Below are 22,719 nucleotides of genomic sequence, written 5' to 3' on the forward strand. Positions count from 1 at the left end.
AACCACAGTGGGAACAATCATTATGCAGCATCTTCAGATTAACAACCCTGCCTTTTACTGATTGATGATGTTCATAAAAACATCACACAATATTCCTTGTCATTCGGAAGTAATCCTTTCCGCATTTAATTGTGTATGCTTAATTCTATTCACAGCAAAGTGCTGATGAGGAAATCCCAAAAGCCTATTTTTTATATATATATAAAAAAATCACCATAGTGGATGCCAAATACGGGCTTAATGCACATCTCTACAAGTGCACAGGCAAGTCAGGATTCAATTGGATTCTTGATTTATTTTGATTTTAGTATGACTATTGCCCAGTCATGTTGCAAACTTGGGCATGGATTTCTCACACGGACTGACACTTGTGCCACAGGACTTCTCCCCTACAGTCCCCACAGAGTTCTGCGGTGGGTCAGGAAAACCCTCAGGACAGCACACAATGGGAGGGTGGGGATCATTCCACCTGGCAAGCTGAAACAGAACAGTCACCATAGCACCATGTTGAATTCCACCATAAGTCACAAAATGGTGCATATTTTACTTTTACTCTCCTCACCTTTAAAACGGGTGCAGTGTGCTCTTTAAAAAAACAACAGTGGAGCAGGTGTAGCTAGGCCAGTCTTTCCCACCCATGCTCCTCCCAGATGTTTTGAACTCGAAGCTTCCAAGGCCTTGCTGGCTGGGGCTGATGGGAATTGTAGTCCAAAACATATGGAAGGCACCAGATTGGGGATTGCCGAGCTAGATTCTGCATGATCCAAAGGCTTGCAAGAAGTGTAGGGAAGGTGTTGAGAAACCCTTCATGTTGCACTAGATTTGGAAAGGGAGGCTATCTGTGTGAGGAGAGGAGGGGGAAGCCCTGCTGAACAAGTGTCAGTCCCTGTGAACAGGGAAATCCCGCCCCCAGGGGTCTTGCAAATATTGCCGCATTTCATACATTCAGCAGCCACAAGCAACATTGAAGTACTGGGCTGGAAGGTCAGCAACATCTGCATAAAAATGCAACTGCACAGAAGTCCAGTCTGTATAATTCTTACCATCTTAATAATTTTAAATCTTGTGAACTGAGCCTCTGCTCTGTATTGTACAGCGATTGTACTGTACTGGGCTATTGCAGCAGCACTCCAGTGGAACATGTGGACTGGGGAAGGGTTTATCAACTCACAAACGGATCGAGGTTGTCAGCTCCAGGTTTTGGACTGCTCTTTGGCCATATACACCCTCCACCAGCTCCTACTGCCTCCGTAACGTGACCCCCACCCTTCACTGCAGCAGGTACAGGAGGGTCTTGTCAGAGGACCCCTCGCTGGAATGTATGGACATTTGACACCAGTCCTGATTGATCATCTTGTTTATGCTGCTCAGGGAGAGGAAGAACACTGCAAAAGCAACATGCCATTTTGGGGTGACAAAACGCCAGGAGTCAAACAGAGATTCTTTGTTTCAGTTAATTTGCTGGAGTTCAATAACTATGGCTAAAGCTGGCATATGTTACGAGTGCATCTGATATCTCCAGGAGATTGCTAGGGTTCTGAAGTTTGCCTGAATTACAGTGTTTAGAAAAACGAATGCATTTGTGGCATCCGATCTCAGAAGAACAGATAGGCATGTTTTCCAAGTGGCCTTCGAAACGTGCATTCCGTACCCTTCTAGTAAATTTTGTCTCCCCAAAATTTACACACAGTAAGTTAGAGAGGTTACCGAAAGACACCATTTAGTAGTGGGGGAAGGAATCAAGGCAGAGGTTCAGGGGCAGGGTCTTACCTTTGGGGAATCAGCTTCAAGAGAGATTAGGTAGGGGAGCTTATAGTAGAAATGTGATAATGGAACAATTAAGTAGAAAATCATGTTAATTCAAAAGGAATGGCAATTGGGGAAATAGTGGTTAAACACAGTTGCATGTATACTCAGTTAAACGTATCAAATAGAGATGTCACCATAAAAATGGCCATCTGCTTTTACAGTTTCACAATTAATTTAAGATATAAGCTAGCCAATACTTGAATGCAACTGACACAGGGGCTTAACAGTGTCCTGCTCTCCCCTCTGCTCAGTGCGCAATATATGTCTACACACACACACCTCAGGAATCCCCAGCCAGACTTCCCTTTTGACCTGGGCTCAAACTACCAGGAAACAGCCACAGCTCAGTGGCTGCCAGCCATTGCAGACAATTCTGAATTTGATGGACCAATAATCTGGCTTGATATAAAGTGGCATCCTCTGTCCCAGATTGTGATGAAAAGAGGAGAGCAAGGCTCTGTCCAGCCCTAAGCAAACCTCTGGTTCTGCAGGTAACTGCACCTGCACAGGAATTAATTACACCTTCAATAATCATTCAGTTCTTCTAAACAGTACTACTCTGAGCAGCCAGACTTTTAGCAAGCCTCCATTTGGAAAGGGGTGTATGTGTGGCAGGAATGCAATTGTTATTTATTTATTTATTTACTGTAGCTAATGTGAGCTGAATATGTTGATTCATATTCTTACCCACAGAGTTGGAACAGAACAGCTACAGATGATCCTCAGTTTGTTATGGTTGGTATACATGATGTAAGCTATCTGAACCTCTCTAGTTTACAATAGCCTAGTTCGCCCTGAAAAGAGCGTGAAGACAAGCATGATCCAATAGGGACCTGTGTTGTCTCAGAAACTCACTTGTAGGCTAAGAACCACACCTACAGTCCCAATGCTGCAAATACAGTATAGTACAAAGCTAGGATTACAAATCATGTACAAGGCGCCTCCAACATGAACTGCTGTACAATAATTAAGTTAAAAAGAGACAAGCTCTCTTATGGATCCAGAAAGACCAGAGCATTAGGAAAGGAACAGAACAGAGAATGCACTTGACAAGGATGTCAAAACGTCTTCTCTCTTTTTTTTACCAGGAGTGGAAAGATTTATTTACAACCCACCACTAGTAAAGTTTAGTTTAGTTAGTTAGCTATTAAATTTATATCCTACCCTTTCCCCCAAAGCTGCTTCCATATGGAGGAGGCATCTTTAAGTGATGGACATGAATATCTACCCAGGGACTGAGCTGACCCCTTTGGCCATTCCTGCTAGTCCATATTCCCATGGTGATTCCTGCTGGCCTAAGGAGAAAAGAAAGGCCATTTTGGATGACGGGTTGGCTCTGAAAGCATCTTCAGAGATCTGGGGATTCTAGAGGCTCTGCTGGTGCAGCAGCTGAGAGCATGAACTTGTGTAACGTGTGAATCCATACCCTCTCCGTTCTGCTGTGATATTATGCTATTGACTTTCACCTACAATCCCTGCAGCAGGATGGACTGAATGTGTTCATAAAGTTCTCATTATCTGCCTTCAAAAATAAGTAGCTCAGCATTTTCATTTATTTTCTGCATCATCATCATAAATATTCTGCAGGCAACTAATTATCACTGAACTATTATGGTATAAATATAGGATAATTTTTTAAATAATAATAAAAAAAACCTTTTAGAAGGAAAGCTGGACTCCTTATCCTTGGTATTGTCTGACGATATCAACAGTGTCTTCCACACAGCTGTTTTTGACATTTCATCAGAAATATTTATTACAGATGGGTCATCTCTAGAACAGAATGAGCACACAGAGAGAGGCAACTGGAATTTATTTTCTGAAGTACTGTGCAAACAAGTAACTAAAATAAACTCACTGATCCACTTTAAAGTAGCCATAACACAATATTTAGCCAATAATTTAGGCAATTCAGTCAATGGAGCATCAGGCTTCAAGGGAAAGGTCCGTAACTCCATGAAAGAGCATGTGGTTTGCACAGGAAGAGGTACCAGGATCAATCCCTAGAATCATACGGCTTGCCCTGTTGCCCTGGTTGTTTTTTTTGCTGTTCTGTAAAATTCTCAGGGAGCGGAGCTTTCAGTTGAATAGAGGCAAAAATGCTTTAAACAAATAATGTGCAACAAAATTGGTTGTGAGATAGGTGGGTGCTATTGCCAACGGCCAAAAAGGATCTTTTAAAGATACAGTGCAAACTAAGAGCCAAAACGGATGTGATGTAGAAGATCTGTGATCGGTCTCTCAATGTATTTATTTTTTAATTTTAAAGCAACTGCAGACACCTTCCAAATTAGAAAAGGAGCAACAATGCTGTGGGTGTCCGTCCCCTCTAATTAATATAACACTACCACCAGAAGATGCTTTTAAACCTGCTGCGACAAAAAGGGAAGTATCTGCAGTGCTATTTTTCCAGAAAGAGAATTTTGATCAGGGGCAATTTTGTATCCCAGTGGTTTACCTGTAATGCGCATCTAGTGGTAACTGAACTGTGCCTTCCTCTTCCATCGCTAACATGCTTTGCTCTTCCTAGAGTGGGGGAAAACACAATAATTTAGACAGGAACAAACACCACTCAGCTGTAATAGTTTCCACACACTTATAGATTCAGTCATGAGAAAGGAAAACAAGGCAATATCTTCTCTCTCTTTCGCCCGCCTCCCAAATTGTTTTACTCAAATTTTCCATAGGATGGCATCTTTCCTGTTAACTATTTTGTGAGTAAAAAAGCAGGTGCTAAAAATCAGGGCACTCTGTTTAAAGGGCAGTACCAAAGAGGAAGCTAATTTTCATGGTGGAAAATTGTATTCTCTAGGAAGGAAGCAAGTTAGCTAGTTCCTCACGGTGTGAGTTCACCTGTGCACCTGAGTTACAAAGGCCTAAATGGCTTGGGATCCAAGTAATAATTTTAATAATAATAATTTTATTATTTGTACCCCGCCCAGCTGACCCTATGGCCAACTGGGTAGCAAAGACCCACACAGATGTGATAGTTGCACATATACTACAACTGTGTACACACACCCCCCCCCAAGCTGAAAAGGGTTTCTTTACTCCTTCTCTAGAGGCTCTTAGTACAGAAGCTACATCTTCACTCTATGTTCCAACTGCCCATTGGCAGGCAAGGGCAGTACGATGAAACTGGCCTCAGAATATTTAGAATTAAAAGATTAAACTAGCCTACCCCACAGGTTGTTGTGAGGATGAAATGGGGAGGAAGAGAACAATGTCACCTCACACACCCCTTGAAGAAAATATGGGATACAAATGCAATCAATCAACAGACTGTGAATAAATATAATTTCTTGTCTTGACGCTGACTGCTCATCACAGATGGGATTTTCCTCTCTTATGTTGAAAAGCAAGTTGCAAAATTAAAATCTTGATCCAATCCAACCAGCACCTTTAAAATATCCTGTCAGCTTCATTTCTATTTGTACAAAGAGCCCATTTCTATTTTTAAAGCCAGCATAAACGGTGACTTTCCAATTACATTCCAGAGGCGCCGCTTCATATATTTATTTATTTTTATTCCTAGTTAATTTTGTCGTTTCCAGGCTTCACAGCTTCCCAGGATTTTGACAGCTGAACAGGTTTAATAATAGCCTCAAATATTTAGCAATGCCATATTATGTAAACAATAATAATAATAACCCCTCAAAAAAGACAGCGAAAGTAGATTTTATTTATATATATATATATTTTAAAAGGTGTACATTCCTAGTTTTGTTTTTCTGTCACCATTCAGGTCTAAAAAGAAAAAAAAGGGATGCATAAGAAGAAATATCAGACTGAAAAGCAAAGGACTCCTGCGACGATTGCGAAAAACACACCTGTCTCCCTTGAGTCACTTCTGCATTATGAGAGACAGAACACATCACTTGGGAGAAAGCCCTATCTGGCTGTGCCGTGGGGGAAAGGATGCACAACCAAATCAATTTCCAGAAGGAAAAGGTGGATGGAGAGTAGAAAGAGGGCAAGTCATTACATGCTGCAAAGCCCTTATTCCCCTATTCTTGATGTCCAGGCCTGCCCTCCACTACACACAGGTTATTGGGGTCACTAATGACATAACGCTCCTAGAAAGCGATTAACTATGGGTGGTGGGTTCAATAGTGTAGTGGAGCAGGAATGAAAGCTGGGGTGAGTTTGCTGGCTGCCTCTCCAGTACCTTTCTCCTCTCTGAGTAGCGATGATTATCATCTGGTATCTGCTAGTGTTGTAAGCCTGGGCAAGGAGGTTGGAAGATGGGTGTGGCCTGGCATATGTTCCCATTTATTTGGCAGGGTAGGCTTGGTAGGCAGAATCCAATGTCGTGTGAGCGGACTTCTGCTTGCACACTGGGATATCACCTTCTTTTCCCTTACTCCTGCAACCCCACATGAGCAGATTTTGAGGGCATGCAGGGCAAGGAGAGCAAGGCGAAGTCCTATTGAGCAATCAGAAGTCTGCTCCGCTCGTGCAATGATAGCGCAGGATACAACTCAGTCGTTTCAAAGATGTCTGCATGCGCATCTGAGCATGGGTTAAAACTTTGCTTCTGTGGGCAAAGTTCCCACAGACACTTAGATTTGCTGCATGAAAGCATTCTCATATTCCACAGAGATAATAATAAAATAAAATAATAATAATAATAATAATAATAATAATAATAATAATAATAATAATAGTTTATTTATACCCCGCCCATTTGGCTGGGATTCCAACAAAATATTAAAATACAGTAATCATCAAACATTAAAAGCTTCCCTAAACAGGGCTGCCTTCAGATGTCTTCTAAAAGTCTGGTAGTTGTTCTTTTTGACATCTGATAAGCATAGGCTGTAAATTTCATGCTTTATTCATTTGATCAAGTGTGAACAGAAAGAAAGAAAGAAAGAAAGAAAGAAAGAAAGAAAGAAAGAAAGAAAGAAAGAAAGAAAGAAAACTTACCTCTTTTTCAGCATCCTCCAACTTCTTTTTCTTGCTCTCTGGCATCAAATCATCCAACCAGCTGAGCTCCCGTTTCGTGAAAAATAAGTCCATGAGTTTTCTAACAAACACCAGGGCCAAGACCTGTTCAAAGATATTTATAATATGGTAAGATATCATGGACAGCTGTAAAAGGTATGCTTCTTAAAAGACAAAGTCCAAAAGAAACACGCCAATCCTAAAATGGCAAAATTTGTGGGTACGAGACTAAAGTAACACCGCTAGGGTTGTCATATGTCTGGAATTTCCCAGGCATATCTGGAATACTGCAGTCGGCAGCAGTGTCAGGGCAGAAATCGGGAAAAAGTCAGGGAAAATCCGGAGATATAGCAACCCATGTCAGCAGTGTCATTTTTGACGATTTGCCATAAAAATAGCTCAAAAACGTCAATTTCCTTTTTGCCAACTTTGCAAAAAAAAAAAGAAAAGGCTTAACAACTTTTCTCTCCAGATTTTTACTGTTTGAAATATTGCAATTCTTAACCCCACTGAGTTCAAAAGCAGTTTTATATTAGTATTGTTTTATTTTCAATTCATGTAAAATTATGTCTTGAATTAAATTTGCAGATTTTTATTTTTAATGGTCCTGACTTCTTATATTTTGCCTCATATTCAGTGACTCATCAGGCTAAAGATGGCCTGAATGAGAGTTGATAGGAATGAAACAATGGTTTTTAGCAGGGGAGCCTAAGTATGGGAATATAACAACCAGCACACCAGACAATATGACCGTCTTCTTTTTTTCCTGGTCCATTCTGCCTTTTTTCCAGCCCCATGCTCACAGAAGCAAAGCAGGAAACAAAAATCATGTCCATGGCTGATAGGTCTTTAAAAAAAAGTCTTGATAGTTTCTGGGCAGACTTGAGCCATTTATTTTTATGAGGTGAAAATAAAACACCACTGTCTAGTAGGTACAGTGCAAAGATTCCTATCTGAGCAATGGCCAAATTGTTTTTTCCTTTACATAGACAAGCCTATTTTAATCTGGTAAAGGCACTGATTCAATTTGGAGGTGAACAGTAATGCTAATGTGCTTTTATCTAGATTAACCTATTTTGAACTAGCAATTATTTAAGAGAAACTTGGCATTTGCAGTTTTTTAAAAAGCAAAAAATCCTCTTAGTTGAAGATAAGCAGGTCTGGGTCTGATCAGTGCATAGCACCGCGTTCTTATTTATCCTACAAAAATAAAGCGGGATAATTAAGAACCTATTGATAAATAGCTTCCAACCATCTCCATGGACTTTCTCCCCTGAAGGGCACCTTTTGACTCTCTGTAAGCTTAGTTAATATCAGTTATTCAATTTTGCTTTTATGGATTGCCTGGACCATCTAGGCCTCAGAAAACGGATCCATACCATCATAGGAAAGACAATGGCAGCTCTTGAAGCCTTGATAACCCACAGCAGCACAAGACAGCTCAGCTGGATGACGGTGAAGAGATGGACTTTTCGGAGAGGGACATGCCTCAGGTAGATGAAGTCAGGCTGGTGTTTGGCAGGCATCCAGAATAACTTGATTCTGTCAAAAAGCTGAGAAAGGAAACGAAATTCGGGAGGCAGGGAAATGCAAGAGTCATTCCTCTACAGACCCTCTACAGATGAAATACCTTTTTTTGCTCTATAGGACGCACTTTTCCCCCTCCAAAAATTAAGGGGAAATGTGTGTGCGTCCTATGGAGCAAATGCAGGCTCCTTGGCTTCAGCAATAGCAACGCGAAGCCTCCGAAGTGCAGAGGGAGCACTCCCTCCACACTTTGCGTTGCTTTCGCTGAAGCCTGGAGAGCGAGAGGGGTCGGTGCGCACCAACCCCACTCGCTCTCCAGGTTTCAGGGATAGCTGCCTGAAGCCTCCAGAGTGCAGCAGGAGGTCCCGCTGCGCTCCGGAGGCTTCGGATTCCTTTTGCTGAAGCCAGGAGAGCAAGACTCTCCTGGCTTCAGCAGAGAGGGAGAGCTGTGCAGCGCCCCTTCAGCCAAGCGGGAGGAGAAATGGAAGGGGCTCTGTTTCTCCTGCCGCTTCGCTGAAGGGGCGCTGAGCAGAGAGAGGGGGAGACATTTTTTTTCTTGTTCTCCCCCTCTAAAACAAGGTGCGTCCTATGGTCCGGTGCGTCCTATAGAGCGTACGGTATTTAAAAGAGCAAGGATAAACGGCTGTCACAAAGGGAATGCAAGCAGTGCAACTATTGCCGTCTTCAGGACACCACATTAATTCTCTGTGTTAAGTCGCCCCATCCTCTTCTCATCACATACACCGAATATCCCCAAGGACACAAGCACAACATGAGCATCTGCAGAGGAAGCCTTTGCACATACAACTGTAGCATGAGGGCTACTGTGTGACCTATGGGTGTTTCAGGGGCCCAGAAGCCTCCGCACAGACATCTGTATGCAGGAAGGCCCCATCTCTGCAGACGGCCGTGCTAGAAACACAAATGTCATGGGCAGCACTACTCAGCCCTACTCCTGGCTCCTGTGTTGCCGTACATGGAAGCAACAACACCTGAATTGAATAACACAAAACAAACACTGGCAAGAGGATGTGTGCAAGTGAACCAGCTACACAAGTGTTGTACAACCATGATTCAGTTCCGCATTAGGCTGCTTAAGGATAGACTGCAGTTTTAAATAGTGAACATGATGTGTTAGTGTTTATATTGTATTTGCACTATAAATGTATTTCACACAAAATAAATGGTATTGGGGCAGTTGGAAGTTGCTTGGTGGTTCTGTTACTTCTGTCTTTGTGAATGTGAGAGGTGTGGGGACTTCATGCAGATGGTCTCTGGAGGATGAAGTGAGGACAGGCAAGCTATGGGTTACAAGTTATGCACTGCCACAAATGAGTTTTGAAAGAAAAAAAGACTAAGCCCTCTCTTGGGCTCAATGGAGAGAAACGCATTGTATTCATTAACGTATATGTAAATAATACTTGTTCAACTGTTGCCAAACTGAGAAGTTAAATATTTGTCTTCAACTATTTGTGTAAGGCATATATGTTTATCACAAATAGCTAACATGATGCACATAGGTGTAAAACAGCGGCAAGCAGTCATGTAGGCAAGTGTGCACCATGGCAAGTCCAAAGTATTGTGCCACTGAAGTAGACACTACGGTAAGTGGGCATGGCTTCATTGACCAATGCAGTGGCTTGGCCTGTAGTTTGCTGAACAGCATGTGGTGATCAGTATCGAAAAGGCAGCCCAGCAAGTAGGACTGTAAGCCTAGCTCTGTACCAGATACAGATGATGGCTGCCTCCTCTTTCCTCTGCTGAGGGGCACGTCACAAATTCCTGCTGCCAGAGACACTGAAAGTTGCAGGGCTCCATTTCGTATTGGTTGCACCTTTCCAATATCTCTGTGAAACTCAGCAATGCGTATAATGTAAGCAAGGGGCAAATGAAAGGCGTAACAAGAGCCACACAAAAAATATTTCACTAACCTGAATTCCTTTAAGAGAAGAGGCACCCATGTAAAGAAATACACCATAAAGCACTGGCATAGGGATAAACTGGAAAGAGGAGAAAGGAGGACAAAATCAAAAACTGGGTCTCACTTCACTGGCAGATAAGACAGGCAGAAAAGGCTTTTGACGAAGGCGATTGACTACCAGGGGCTCATACGGGAAGGAGTGTTTGATAGTGAATTTTCTCTGCTTCATCTGCACCCAGCAGGAATTGCACACATCCTGGGGCTGTTTTTTTTTTTTTGGGGGGGGGTGTCTTCAGACTTTCTGAACTTCAGTCCCTGTTCTTTTCCTAAATTCTTCTGTCCAAACCAACCCAGCACCAATTGCATGTTCCACATCAGTATAGTAGCAGGCATGCAACCTACTACTAAAAGCACGGATCTGCGGATTTGGACATTAATCCAACACTAGCATTACCTGTGGAATATAAAAAGCTCTCCTTGACATTCCCCTTAAAAGTTGGCCTGTCCTTACCTTCAAATCAATGTAGAAGCCAGCTCACCCTGGCTTCTACCTTGACAACATCAAAACAAAGTATTTGTTTGTCTCTGCATTAGATTTCCCTCAACCAGCCCCTACCTTCCTGCCATATGGTGTTCAGGGCTTGTAACAGCAATAAAAGACAAAGTAAAATGCATAATAACAAAATCAAAAACATTAAAATGCCTGCTTATTACTTGACCATTAAAAAGCTGGCAGATCCCATCTGCAGGTAGACCGTTTCTGTTGTTGTTCATGTGGAGCACTAACTCATCAGTCTATGAAAATGCCTTCCACTGAGTCAGACTATTAGCCTATCCAGTCCAGTATGCCCCACTCCAAAGAACAACAGCTCCCCAAAATCTCATGCAGAGCTCCTTCCCATCACCTGCAGTCTGAGATACAATTTTTCAGTTTGTTTGTTTGTTTTCGTAAACTGGGGAAGCCAAGCATTGAACCTGGGCTCCTTGGTGTGTGATCTGTGGTGTGGATTGGATAGCTCAGTTTGTTTGAGGCTTTCTTGTATTAGGCAATAAGAACCTTACCCAGTACCGCATCAAGACACATACACCCAAGCATTTAAAAAAAAGAACATTTGTGCTATAATTAAAATCCTTAGTAGTGCTATTTACTTTTCCCTTGGTTTCCCCCCAAAGCATGAGCCTACCTTAAGAACTCGGGTCAGAAAAACGGACGAGCCCATCAGGATGAATATCATGAGTCCCGTGACCCGCTGCTCACGGATGCCAAGGAATTTGGGCTGCTCTCCTGGAGCAGAGCACTCCGACTCCAGCTTCAAGCTGTTCACGTGAGAGATGGAGAGAACTGTGGCGGCAACAAACCACGGCAGGCCCATGAGGGAGCACACGCCCAGCATGAGAGCCACCATCAGCAGGTCCAGGTGATAGCCGCAGCCCTTCTGTTGAAGGCAATAAACCAAAGAAGAAGAAGAAGTAGAAGAGTTTGAATTTGATATCCCGCTTTATCACTACCCAAAGGAGTCTCAAAGCGGCTAACTTTCTCCTTTCCCTTCCTCCCCCACAACAAACACTCTGTGAGGTGAGTGGGGTTGAGAGACTTCAGAGAAGTGTGACTAGCCCAAGGTCACCAGCAGCTGCATGTGGAGGAGCGGGGAAGAGAACCCGGTTCACCAGATTACAAGTCTACTGCTCTTAACCACTAGACCACACTGGCAATAAGCAACATTGCTAGGGCAGAAGCCGGCACCCTGCATGACCCTTCTGAACAGCCCCAATTAGCAGCTAGTCTAATGATGCATGCAAAAAGTACGTGAACTGTTAGGCAACGGCTGTGCTGCTGCAGGTTACCTTTGTTCTTCAGCCTTGCTTACCTGAGAGGCTGTCCTATTCATTTCAATGGAGCTGTTTATATTCCTGCCAAACGCACCCAAACAAGTTCCATGCATCAAAAGGCGCTTGCTGGATTACTGGCCTATGAACTCATTCTTAAGTCGCTTTCATCCTGGCCCTACGATGGCTTACAAAATTTTGAAATGCAGCAGAAGAAATTCAAAACAGAGTGCAAGTTCCGGTTAGGGACAACACACTCAGATCTGTCCTCTATGGATGGATTGTGTAGAGCTGGGAAATAGCATCTTAAAAGCCTTTTTGCCATAGCTTGGTCATCGGCACCATAGCAGCAGAAAGAGGGGTAATTTTTTTTTTATTACTATTAGTAATAATAGTAGTATAATACCACCCTGAATCCAAAGTTCCCAGGGCAATTCAAAACAGATTACACAGCCAGCACAGGACAAAAGCACCCAAGATGTATAAACGCAGGGACAAGCCATGTCCTCATAGCCACTTCAAGGAGCTGGTGCCTCGCAGAATGTGCAATCTGTACTTCTTTTAAACATCTGGCCTTATGCCTGCTGACTTTTCCAAAAGTCAAAAGGGGTGAAATTGCTGTTAAGTGCAAGTACGCTGCTTCCAACAGTGTCTGGGTTTAAGCTTTCCTCACATTCGCGTAGAAGCCCGAGGAGAGTGACATATGGGAGAGGAAGGAGGCATGGCAACAGGTGATGATGCTACATCAGACCCGAGCAAGGGGAAAAAAATATGAATATGCAGCAAAGCAAGAGGGCAGCCAGGGAGACCATCTGACTCCCACATGCCACTGCTGAAATGAAAGGGGGGGGCACATTCTAAAGCTTGGCAGGAACTCCCTGCATCTGTCAAGTTAACCGCACAAAACACTGCGGATTGACACAAGGAGCCTGACTGACAAAGAGGGCAGGGGAGGGAGGGAGGGAAGCAACCCACAAAGGGGGGGGGGGTGAACCATTCACAGCAACCAAGAAGTTGCAGTGTGAAAAAGAGGCTGAAAATGCATTTGTAATGACTGTGTTGCCGTTTCCCAAAGAGTCAAAGAAGCTGAAAAATCTGGGCACACATGAGGACAAGCTGGTTCCTGAAACTTCTTCCAACCTTTTTTTTTTTTTTTGGTCCGAAAAGTGATGAACCTTGTTTCATTTTTTCCCCCATCTGTTGGAAGGGTTCCACTGCAAATGTGTCTTTTTGGAATCCAGCAATCCTAAGCGCTCAATTGCTGCAGTTTTCCACAAAGGGAGTAAAAAGGATGGAAAAGACAGTTGTGTGGAAAGTTGGAAGACGCTAGAAAACTTTCAGCTTTGGCAAGACAGGAGGCAGGTAGGAAAACATCGAGGAAAGACTAGCACATTTATTGTGGCGTGAGCCTACAACACCAGGTGCCTTTATCGCAATTACATTGTGTTTATGAATTAGCTGCTTGTCTTGTGGCTAGTGGCTAGTTTCCAGGCAACCAGTTAGGAAAGTTTTTATAAAGCGGGGAAAAGATGGGGATCTCGCTTCCATTATTATTTATTTATTTAGTGCAGGTCATCAGAACCAATCTCAGGGCAGGGCACAAAAAAAATTAAAACTCAGTCCACCATATATGAGAAAACCACTTAACAAGAAGGAAGCAGATACAATTAAGCTGTAAAGGACAACCCTTAAAGCCTAGGGTCAAAGCTATGACTTTCAGCCAGTAAGCTAATGAAAATTAATACCCTAAAACAAATTACAAATGAAGAAGGCTGGAGACCAGCATTCTTTTCTGAGGAGAGCTGTTTAAAAGAGAGAATTGCTTGTGTTTCAACTGCTAATTACACTGTTAGCGTTCATGAACAGGTCTTGCGGGTTTAGCATTGCAAAAAATTACAAAACCTGTATGACAATAGTGGAACAGTATATCTGCACCCCATGGAAAACAAAGCCTTCTTTAAACTTCCTTTGCATCTTTTCAAAACCCTCATTTGCATCCAGCCTATCGCAGAAATGTGCAAGCTCGTATCTACTGTGGATATTCACAAGGCTGAATTACATCCCCCAGAATGATATGGCAATACTGTCATATTTTTTAAATATATCCGCAGTTTCTTACGCCCTGGATTTTCAGTTGCCTGCATCATATGCCTGGGACTTCTGCAAGTTCTCTCCTATACATTCAAGTTGTGTGGCAAGTCCTCTCCCCCATGTGAAATGAAGACACAGTACACATTATTTAAAGTTAATGGGCATAAAAAGGCCACAACCTTATTGATTACAGGAATAGGAAGGTATTGGCCTTAGGCATTGGCTTCTACCGACTACCCGGCATGGAGACTGGGAAGGGTTATCCACAAGCCGTGGGGCTCCTGTTGAAGTACGCCAACTAGGATCCCACGGGTGTCACCGCTCGGGAGCGTGCCAGAGGCCCTTACCTCCCTAGGTTTCGGACAAGGCAACACCCCCCGGAGTCCTCTACTGGACTACCCTTTTCATTGGGGGAAGGTGATGGTGCTTCCTTCCCCCTTCATTTGCATAACAATTACCCCTGCCAATGCCTAACCGCCAATACCGAGGAAGTTGTGACATTTGCTATGAGGTAGGCGAAAAAACCAAAAGGCTGGAAGTGCGCCAAGTTGGAAAAATTCCTACCAGGCCCCTTGCGGCGACCAACCGAAGTCCATAGCAAGGTCATAGCTAGCTAAGCCTAAAGGGTGGGTGGGATGGGAAAACCGGTCAGCTGGAACGGGGCAAAGAGGGCGGTCCCCGGTCGTGCCTGGCCTTAAATGGGCCAGGCCACGCCCCCCTAGCCCGCCGATTGGCGGGCAGGGTTGCAGGCACGCCCGGGGATTCCCTTGTTCTCGCGGGGGCAAAAAGGCCAGCCCCCGCGTGTGTGGGAGGGGGTATCCCACAACCCCCTCTCCTCTCCAGTTCGGAAATGGCTTTAACGAAGGTTCGGCATTTCCTGACATACATCAAACTGCTTTCACAGAAACACACACATTTCACATTGGGCAGGGAAGTGTGAAAATATCTGTATTCTAAATGCCTTTCTAAAACAAAAACAAAAAACTTCATGTTTGAAGGGGGGGGGGGACTTGCATTGAAGAAAATGCTGGAATGCTAACCAGAAAGATCAAAACAGCTTTTGCACTTTACCTTTAGTTTATGTTCTTTTCTGTTTATAATAACAGCTGTAATCTGCTGGTCCATAAATATCAGAATAGTACAAAGCAGAGCCGGGATTAGCGCAGCCAGCACTGTCCACCAAGGATTGGTCCCCAAAGGCGAAATGAACCAGCCGCGATCATCTCTGGTGGGCTAAAAGAACGAGAGCAAATTTCAGGATGGGAGGCGGGGCAGGGTTATTTCATCACTGTGGAGGCCTGCAGGATAATATCACCTACTGTAAACATTCAAAATCCAAGGCAAGATGCTGCTTTAGGAAGGACACATAAAATATCAAATATGATAAATGGAAGTGACAACCCTAAAATTCCTTACAAGACAGAGGATCACACTTGTTAATGTTGCAAGAGCCCTGGAGGCCTAATGAGGGAACACCTGGGAATTGAGGAGGGGTAAAACACACTTATTAAACTAACCCAGGGTTTCCCAAACTTGGGTCTCCAGAGGATTTTGGATCACAATTCCGATCATCCCTAACCATTGGTCCTGCTAAATAGGGTTGCCACATGTCTTCAAAGCAATCCATAGTTAAAAAACAGAAGTCGGCAAATGTGTCCTCTTTTTTGCTCTTCAAAATATGGCAACCCTAGATGGGAGTTGGGTCTCCAGCTGCTTTTGGACTACAAGTTTGGGTAAAACTTGAACTAACCTATTCTTATTAGACCAGTCTCAAGCACTTTACAGCAACATCTTATTATTATTTTTTTAAATCCTTTTGAATTTAACTTTTCTGATTTATTAGTTTTCTCAGACAATACGTACCTCCACTTTTGTGTCATTATTTTGATCCATTCAGAAAGAAACAACAGCTGGTGTGAAAACATATTTGTTGTGGCAAATTTCGCTTTTCACACCAAGCCAGGTACGACTGGTGTCAGGAATTACCTTGAAAGCATTGGGAACCTGGAGCTTTGGTGATGGGATCCCAAGGGCGTAGTCGACTAAAACCATGGACAGGATGGTGAGAAAGACGGCAAAGTCACTCACTACAGACCGCACCTGGAAACATTGAGCCAATGGTCAGTGACAGCAGAGAGACATTTTTAATACAGACACACACATATACACTGGGGGCAGAAGATTTTCACGCACATCCCTTTCTGAGCACAATAAGATTTGGTGCACAGGCCAAATCTGTGCGCCCAGTTTCTTGCAGCCGAGTCATTTCATCTGGTCGAACTCCATCACTCTATGGTGTTGCCCAGCTGCTATGCTAAAATTAAGCAAAGGCCTGTATTCTTTAGGACAATGCTAACTGTTCTTTCTGGAGAGAAACCCTGGCTGAGAAATCAGTAACAAAGCTTAGCCAGGTGCTGCTGATCGATAACAGCACACCAAATAATTTACAGAGACTGTCTTCTAAGGAAGGAACAGGAAGCTTTCTCATGTCTCTGTCTGCCATTTTTTAAAAAATCAGCGCAGGCCCACAGAAGGGCCTGACATTTTGACATTTGGCTCCGGGGGCCAAAAAACGCCTAAAGCCAACCTGTTAATTTGGAGTAGATTTCTCCTCTGACAATCACGGTCTGTCATACACATTTACATTTCTAACCGAACTGAGTCTATTGTGCTTGATGTATTCTGCTGCAAACTGCTCCCTGTTTCAATCTAAAAGTGGCAAGAATAAAACCTGCATATCCTCCCTCCTATATTGCAAGTATTAAAGTTCTTTTTTTGAAAAAAAATGCTACGACACAGTATATCAGTGCAATCTCGGTGCTGCTGGCGAGTTCAGTTTTTTTATTTCTTTTGAGGTAGACACAAATCCTGCATTTGCAAAACAATTAAAAAATAATAATATTCAAGTTACCTTGGTCGGGAAGTATCGACTGGTTTTGAACTGCTTAAGCGTGGATGACAGTGTCACTGTAGAAAAGAATAAGATGACTGACCAGAAGAGAACATCTGGGACGTAAGGACCATGGTGTCCACAGGCGTGTCCTACAAATTCCCCTTGCCAGTCCTTACATTCCTAACATGGAAAGCAAAAGCACATTTTTATATCCTTGCAACTGATCCTATTCACAGAGAAACAAAAGACTGGTCTGCACATTCCATTGTTGCTACTGACCTGAAAGGCTTTCAATTTATCTGTCCAAAATCCTGACACCTAAGGCAACTTCATACGTTACATTTTTAAGGAAGGAATAGGCAAACGTGGTACCGTCCAAATATTGTTGGACTACAACTCCCATCAGCCCTGGCCATTGGCCACGCTAGCTGGGCTGATGGGAGCTGCAGTCAACAACATCTGGTGGGCAACACATTGGTCACCCTGCAAGGAATATGAGCACGATGTTTAGCCTAAGAACCCAAGAACTGCGGAACACAGCATAATCTACAGAGCTAGCTTTACCACGAAGCAATGTGGTTTCCATCTTTGTATGCCTTTTAAAAAATGGTCCACAGTAGGGAATAGCATTTGCACTATTGCTGTCAGCTGCAAAAATGTCTAAGCTCAATGGGTTAATTTGTGCATGTTTGAAAATGTATGCATCATGCTAGATAACACTCCCCATATATCCAGGAATGGTTAAACCGTTCTGCTGAGCAAATATCTGACAGAATACCAAAGTTTGCTGTTACATAGTGTCCCAACATTTCACAGGAAGCACTGTGCCTTTCCATTCTTCGTGTCTGGAAGTGCTGAAAAACGGATAAAGCTAGCATCTACATTAAAATTAAAAGCACCTCTGATTCACAGAAGCTAAGCCAAAGGCAATCAAAAACAGTAATAACAGGACCTGTCTATATTAGTAAATTCGGAAGAACTTCCTGACAGTAAGAGCTGTTCGACAGTGGAATTTGCTGCCAAGGAGTGTGGTGGAGTCTCCTTCTTTGGAGGTCTTTAAGCAGAGGCTTGACAACCATATGTCAGGAGTGGTCTGATGGTGGTTCCTGCTTGGCAGGGGGTTGGACTCGATGGCCCCGGTGGTCTCTTCCAACTCTATGATTCTATGATTCTTTGACATGAAATACACAGCTACTTATAGAGGCTGGAACATGCACGAAATGTGCACTCAAAACTTTCACCATAATCTCAAACCATCACAATCATTGGCCTGCTTCAGATGCTCAAGATGCATGGAGTCTTTCTTGGCTACTAAGCTATGGTTTAGCATATGTAGATATCAGAAACCTCAAAGCTTCAGCAAGTGTTCACTAAAGACAACCTCGAATACAGATATCAATAGTTCTGTGATGTTTTCCATATCACACAGGGCCCCCAATCACAACTGTTATGGCTGCCATACATCTGGACATTTCCCATAAATATATTTTGGGACTTTTTTGTACACAAAACACACACCTCACTTTTATTGCCCCCGCCCCAACCCCCAATGCTTACAATACCACTCCCTTTTTGACTGGCTCTGTTCTTTCTCTCATTACGTTGGTGAATTACATTTCAATATAGTGGTCCCCCCCCTCCCCCGTTCAGCTGTAACTAATTGAGGATTTTAGAGGAAATTAGTTAAAAATGAAGGTTTATATGAATAACGTGCCTACTTCAAGCAGGAATAATTGGGTGTAATTCATAGCTAAAAGCCTGAAACCACTTTATCTAAATTAGTGCTGAGTAAATAAGAGTTTGGAGATCATTGCCCAAATCTGATGTTATGTAAAACATCAGCTCAGAGGATTCAAACTATTCCTTCTATGTGAAGAAACAGTTTCCTTTTGCCACAAGGTGGCAATAGACTCCACAAAATTGTTTTTCAGGCTGAAACAACATTGATTGCCGAGGGAGCTGTTTATGATCAAATTTGGCACCCAGAAGAAGCAAAATTTGGGGGCATGGGTCCAAAGAACTATGACTTGTGCTTCGGGCTTTTTCCCCCCAGACAGAACTTGCTGGAACTGAATTCTGGCACCTCTCAGGTGGGCACCCTTGCCGTTATTAGAGAACAAGGGAGGCGTTCAGGCTGAGTTCCAGCACCTCTTTTTCTAGGAAAATAGAACTGATTGCAGAAAACATAGCCTTGGAAGTCTGCTCCGAAGGGGTGAAAGAATTTTCCATTCCTTGCCTGGGTGTCTCTGCACTGAGGTTCTCCTTCTCTTCCTCTGGCTGAACTGATGATTGGCAGGGAGGTGAAGACATTTCCCCTCTTTAGCGGGCTCCATGAGCACCTCTAATTTGGGTCCCATTCCACACATGCAAGTGGAATGCATGGGATTCCCTGCCACAGACCGTTCATGTAAGGATTTTCATTCCATGCTGAGGGCACACAGATAAATGAATACATACTAGATTGGGCCAGTGCGAGTGAATAAATGTGAACCTTAACACCAAGCGGTTGACTAGTCAATGACAAACAAACCATCTGGAGGGCTTTGTTTTTGTATGTTTCAACCTCAACATTTTCTGTCAGTCTTGGGCTTTAAAGGCTAGAGCACGCCAAATCTGTTATGATTACAAAAGCTTTTCAGGAGCTTCTCTTGTAAGCCTGTTGTTTTTCCAATGAGAGGAAAACAACAAGCCCATACTTAAAACTGCGACTGCAAGTTTTAATCAATATAATAGGTATACTGACCAACGAAAGCTTGGGGACAATTTTTTATCCATTGGTCTGAGGCTGAGGGACACAATTTGACACAAGGTCTGCAGGGAAGGCCCTTTTCATTGTTCCCCTGCTAAATAAAGCCTGGGTTCCTGGAAATTCTTGGTGGTAGCACCAGTTGTGGAATAATCCAGGGCGGCCTTTTGTTGAGGGAAGATATATACACAAAGCTAGAACTTGAATTTTAGATGTTTTGATGTTTTTTATGACAGCTTTATACAATTCTACATGTGACTTGCCCTGCGATCCTTTTTTGAGGAGGTGAGATATGATTTTTTTTACATATAAAACAAGAACGGTAATTATTATTATTATTTTTTAACATTTCTTTAGGAAGCTGTTTTGGCTCCAGCATTGCTCCAAATAATGAGTGAAGAAGAAAGTAGTAAAGACAAAATTTTCTTTTTATAACCAACAGTCAGTTTCATTTAACAGACTGCAAATTCCCACGTTATAAAAAAAAAAAGAAATTCATATTAAAATTTGATAGCATAGCAATGCATTTAAATGCCATTGATACCTCATTTGATGGTTAGCTAACAGTGCAATCCTATACAGGTTTACTCAGAAGCAAGACTCATTGCATTTAGTGTGACTTAATCCCAGGTTAGAACTGGGGCCTAAAGGTATTAGGGAAAAGGCCATAGTTCAGTGGTAGTGTGCATGCTATGCATTTAAAAGGTCTCTGCTTCAACCTCCACCATGCTGAGAAAGGGCTGGGCAAGACTTCCATCCAAAAACACAGAGAACTGCACTTGGCCTAGGCCATAATGAATTAGATCGACAAATGCAAAAGGGAACATTTTAAACAAAAATGATAAAACATCTCTAATTAGTGTTGATTTTTAAAGCTTTGTTTTAGCAAGAAAAAATACATATTTCCCAGGTTCTATAATCAGTCTTAAAAGGTAAAGGTAAAGGCCCGTACGGGCCAGTCTTGACAGACTCTAGGGTTGTGCGCCCATCTCACTCAAGAGGCCGGGGGCCAGCGCTGTCCAGGGACACTTCCGGGTGACGTGGCCAGCGTGACATCGCTGATCTGGCAAGCCAGAGCCGCACACGGAATGCTGTTTACCTTCTCGCGAGTAAGCGGTCCCTATTTATCTACTTGCCCCCGGGGGTGCTTTCGAACTGCTAGGTTGGCAGGCGCTGGGACCGAGCAACGGGAGCGCATCCCACCGCGGGGATTCGAACTGCCGACCTTTCGATCGGCAAGTCCTAGGCGCTGAGGCTTTTACCCACAGCGCCACCCGCGTCCCAATCAGCCTTAAATAGCCTTAAATAAATTAGAAAAAGCTAACAGGGCTTTATAAACTCTAAAAAAAAAACCCATCAACTTCCATAAAAGGAACAGCATTGTCCTAATGCGAACAATATGTATTTGTGAGATATTTTACAACATGGGTGACAGCTTGGGTTTTAAAGTTGTTTCCATGTTGCAGCTTTCTGTTCTGGACTGGAATGTTTTGATGCTGCTATATTAGTTCAATGTATGTATATTTTACATTATCATTATTATTATTATTATTAATAGAAGAAAACAAAGGAAAACATGTTATCTTCAATGAAAGATACGTTCTATTTTCTTCTAACAGTATGGTGATTATGTTTCCTTTGTATATCATGTTACAAGATTCCCATTTTTTAAGCATCCCTAACACAAAATAGGCTATTTATATCCTAGCTAGATTTGCTACTGAATTTTGCGTAATGTGAAATTCTAAGGTGTTGGGTGTTTGTTTTTTGGTGTTTTGGGGTTTTTTTTTTTTTTTTTTTTTTTTTTGTTTGTTTTGCTAAGGTGACATTTCTGGAGAACCTCAAGGGAAATCAACAGAAAATTTCTCAGCAGAACCCTCCCTTTCTTCGCTGTCATTCATCTGAAGTTACATTAATGTAGGATAAGTCACGTCAATATGTGCAGTAGGTGTGGGGAATCTGGGAGCTAAAGAATGAACTCTCCAAACAGTCAAAAAAACTGATAAGAGTGGAACCTTCGTGGACACTGAATTTTGCCTAGAATGAAGTTTCAAGGCAAGTGTGGAGAGCATAAGGAATTTCAATGAGGCAAGCAAGAATTCCCCATGGGGATTCTAAACATCCCTAATCCTGACATCACAGATTATCTATAGTATCGCAAGGATTATTCATTTATTATTTTGCATTTAAACTTCAGATATGTGAAGAGGCAGCCAGATAATAACATAGCAAAGTTGGGAATCCAACCCCGATACTGGGGGGGGGGGGAAATAGAAAGATATGTTACCCACTTGCAAATGAGAACAATAATAATTGCATATTAACACTGGGACTTTTTCATGCTCACAAGAGCCACCCATTTCTGCGAAGAAGACAGAGTGTGAGACGGCACTTCATGGATCTCAGCTACAGCCGCTTTTGTGGTCTCTGAGGTACTTTTGGAAGTGTGGCAAGTTGCCGCAGCTCGGATCCATCTGCTACTGACTTGCAAGTTACAGTCCTCATGGGAACTTCCATGGGCAGAAAAAAGTGTTCCAAACATATGAACGTAAGTGTCTCTGGATATGCAATTCCTAAGCAGAAAATAAACCCCATTATGAGCAACCCAATCCCAAAGCGCTGCAGTGGTGTAGAAGTGGCACTTGTCATTGTCTGCTTGACAAGTGCAACGCCACCACCGCCAGCCACCACTGTTGGGAACTCATGGGGCAGGAAGCAGCCAAACAGAGCTGGATGTATCCTGTGGCCATGGAAGAAGAAGAAGAAGAGTTTGGATTTGATATCCCGCTTTATCACTACCCGAAGGAGTCTCAAAGTGGCTAACATTCTCTTTTCCCTTCCTCCTCCACAACAAACACTCTGTGAGGTGAGTGGGGCTGAGAGACTTCTTAGAAGTGTGACTAGCCCAAGGTCACCCAGCAGCTGCATGTGGAGGAGCGGAGACGCGAACCCGGTTCA

At 43.0% G+C, this 22,719-nt stretch overlaps 1 protein-coding gene across 8 annotated transcripts in view; it reads right to left on the reverse strand.

Moving 5' to 3' along the window:
• Positions 1 to 22,719, reverse strand: part of SLC4A10 (solute carrier family 4 member 10) — a 156,377-nt gene that overhangs the window by 1,580 nt on the left and 132,078 nt on the right. For all 8 annotated transcript variants that reach the window (XM_083406510.1, XM_083406506.1, XM_083406509.1 and 5 more), the window contains 10 exons: positions 17,034 to 17,195; positions 16,109 to 16,222; positions 15,194 to 15,355; positions 11,389 to 11,640; positions 10,215 to 10,283; positions 8,136 to 8,309; positions 6,739 to 6,861; positions 4,268 to 4,335; positions 3,466 to 3,582; positions 1,771 to 1,809 (listed from right to left, as the gene is read on the reverse strand). In XM_083406510.1, coding sequence (XP_083262636.1) covers positions 1,797 to 1,809; positions 3,466 to 3,582; positions 4,268 to 4,335; positions 6,739 to 6,861; positions 8,136 to 8,309; positions 10,215 to 10,283; positions 11,389 to 11,640; positions 15,194 to 15,355; positions 16,109 to 16,222; positions 17,034 to 17,195 — 1,254 coding nt within the window. In that variant the 3' untranslated portion in view covers positions 1,771 to 1,796. The remainder of the gene's footprint in view (positions 1 to 1,770; positions 1,810 to 3,465; positions 3,583 to 4,267; positions 4,336 to 6,738; positions 6,862 to 8,135; positions 8,310 to 10,214; positions 10,284 to 11,388; positions 11,641 to 15,193; positions 15,356 to 16,108; positions 16,223 to 17,033; positions 17,196 to 22,719) is intronic.

The sequence above is a fragment of the Podarcis tiliguerta genome, assembly GCF_965153285.1.
Source record: "Podarcis tiliguerta genome assembly, chromosome: 1".
Taxonomy (NCBI): Eukaryota; Metazoa; Chordata; class Lepidosauria; order Squamata; family Lacertidae; genus Podarcis; species Podarcis tiliguerta.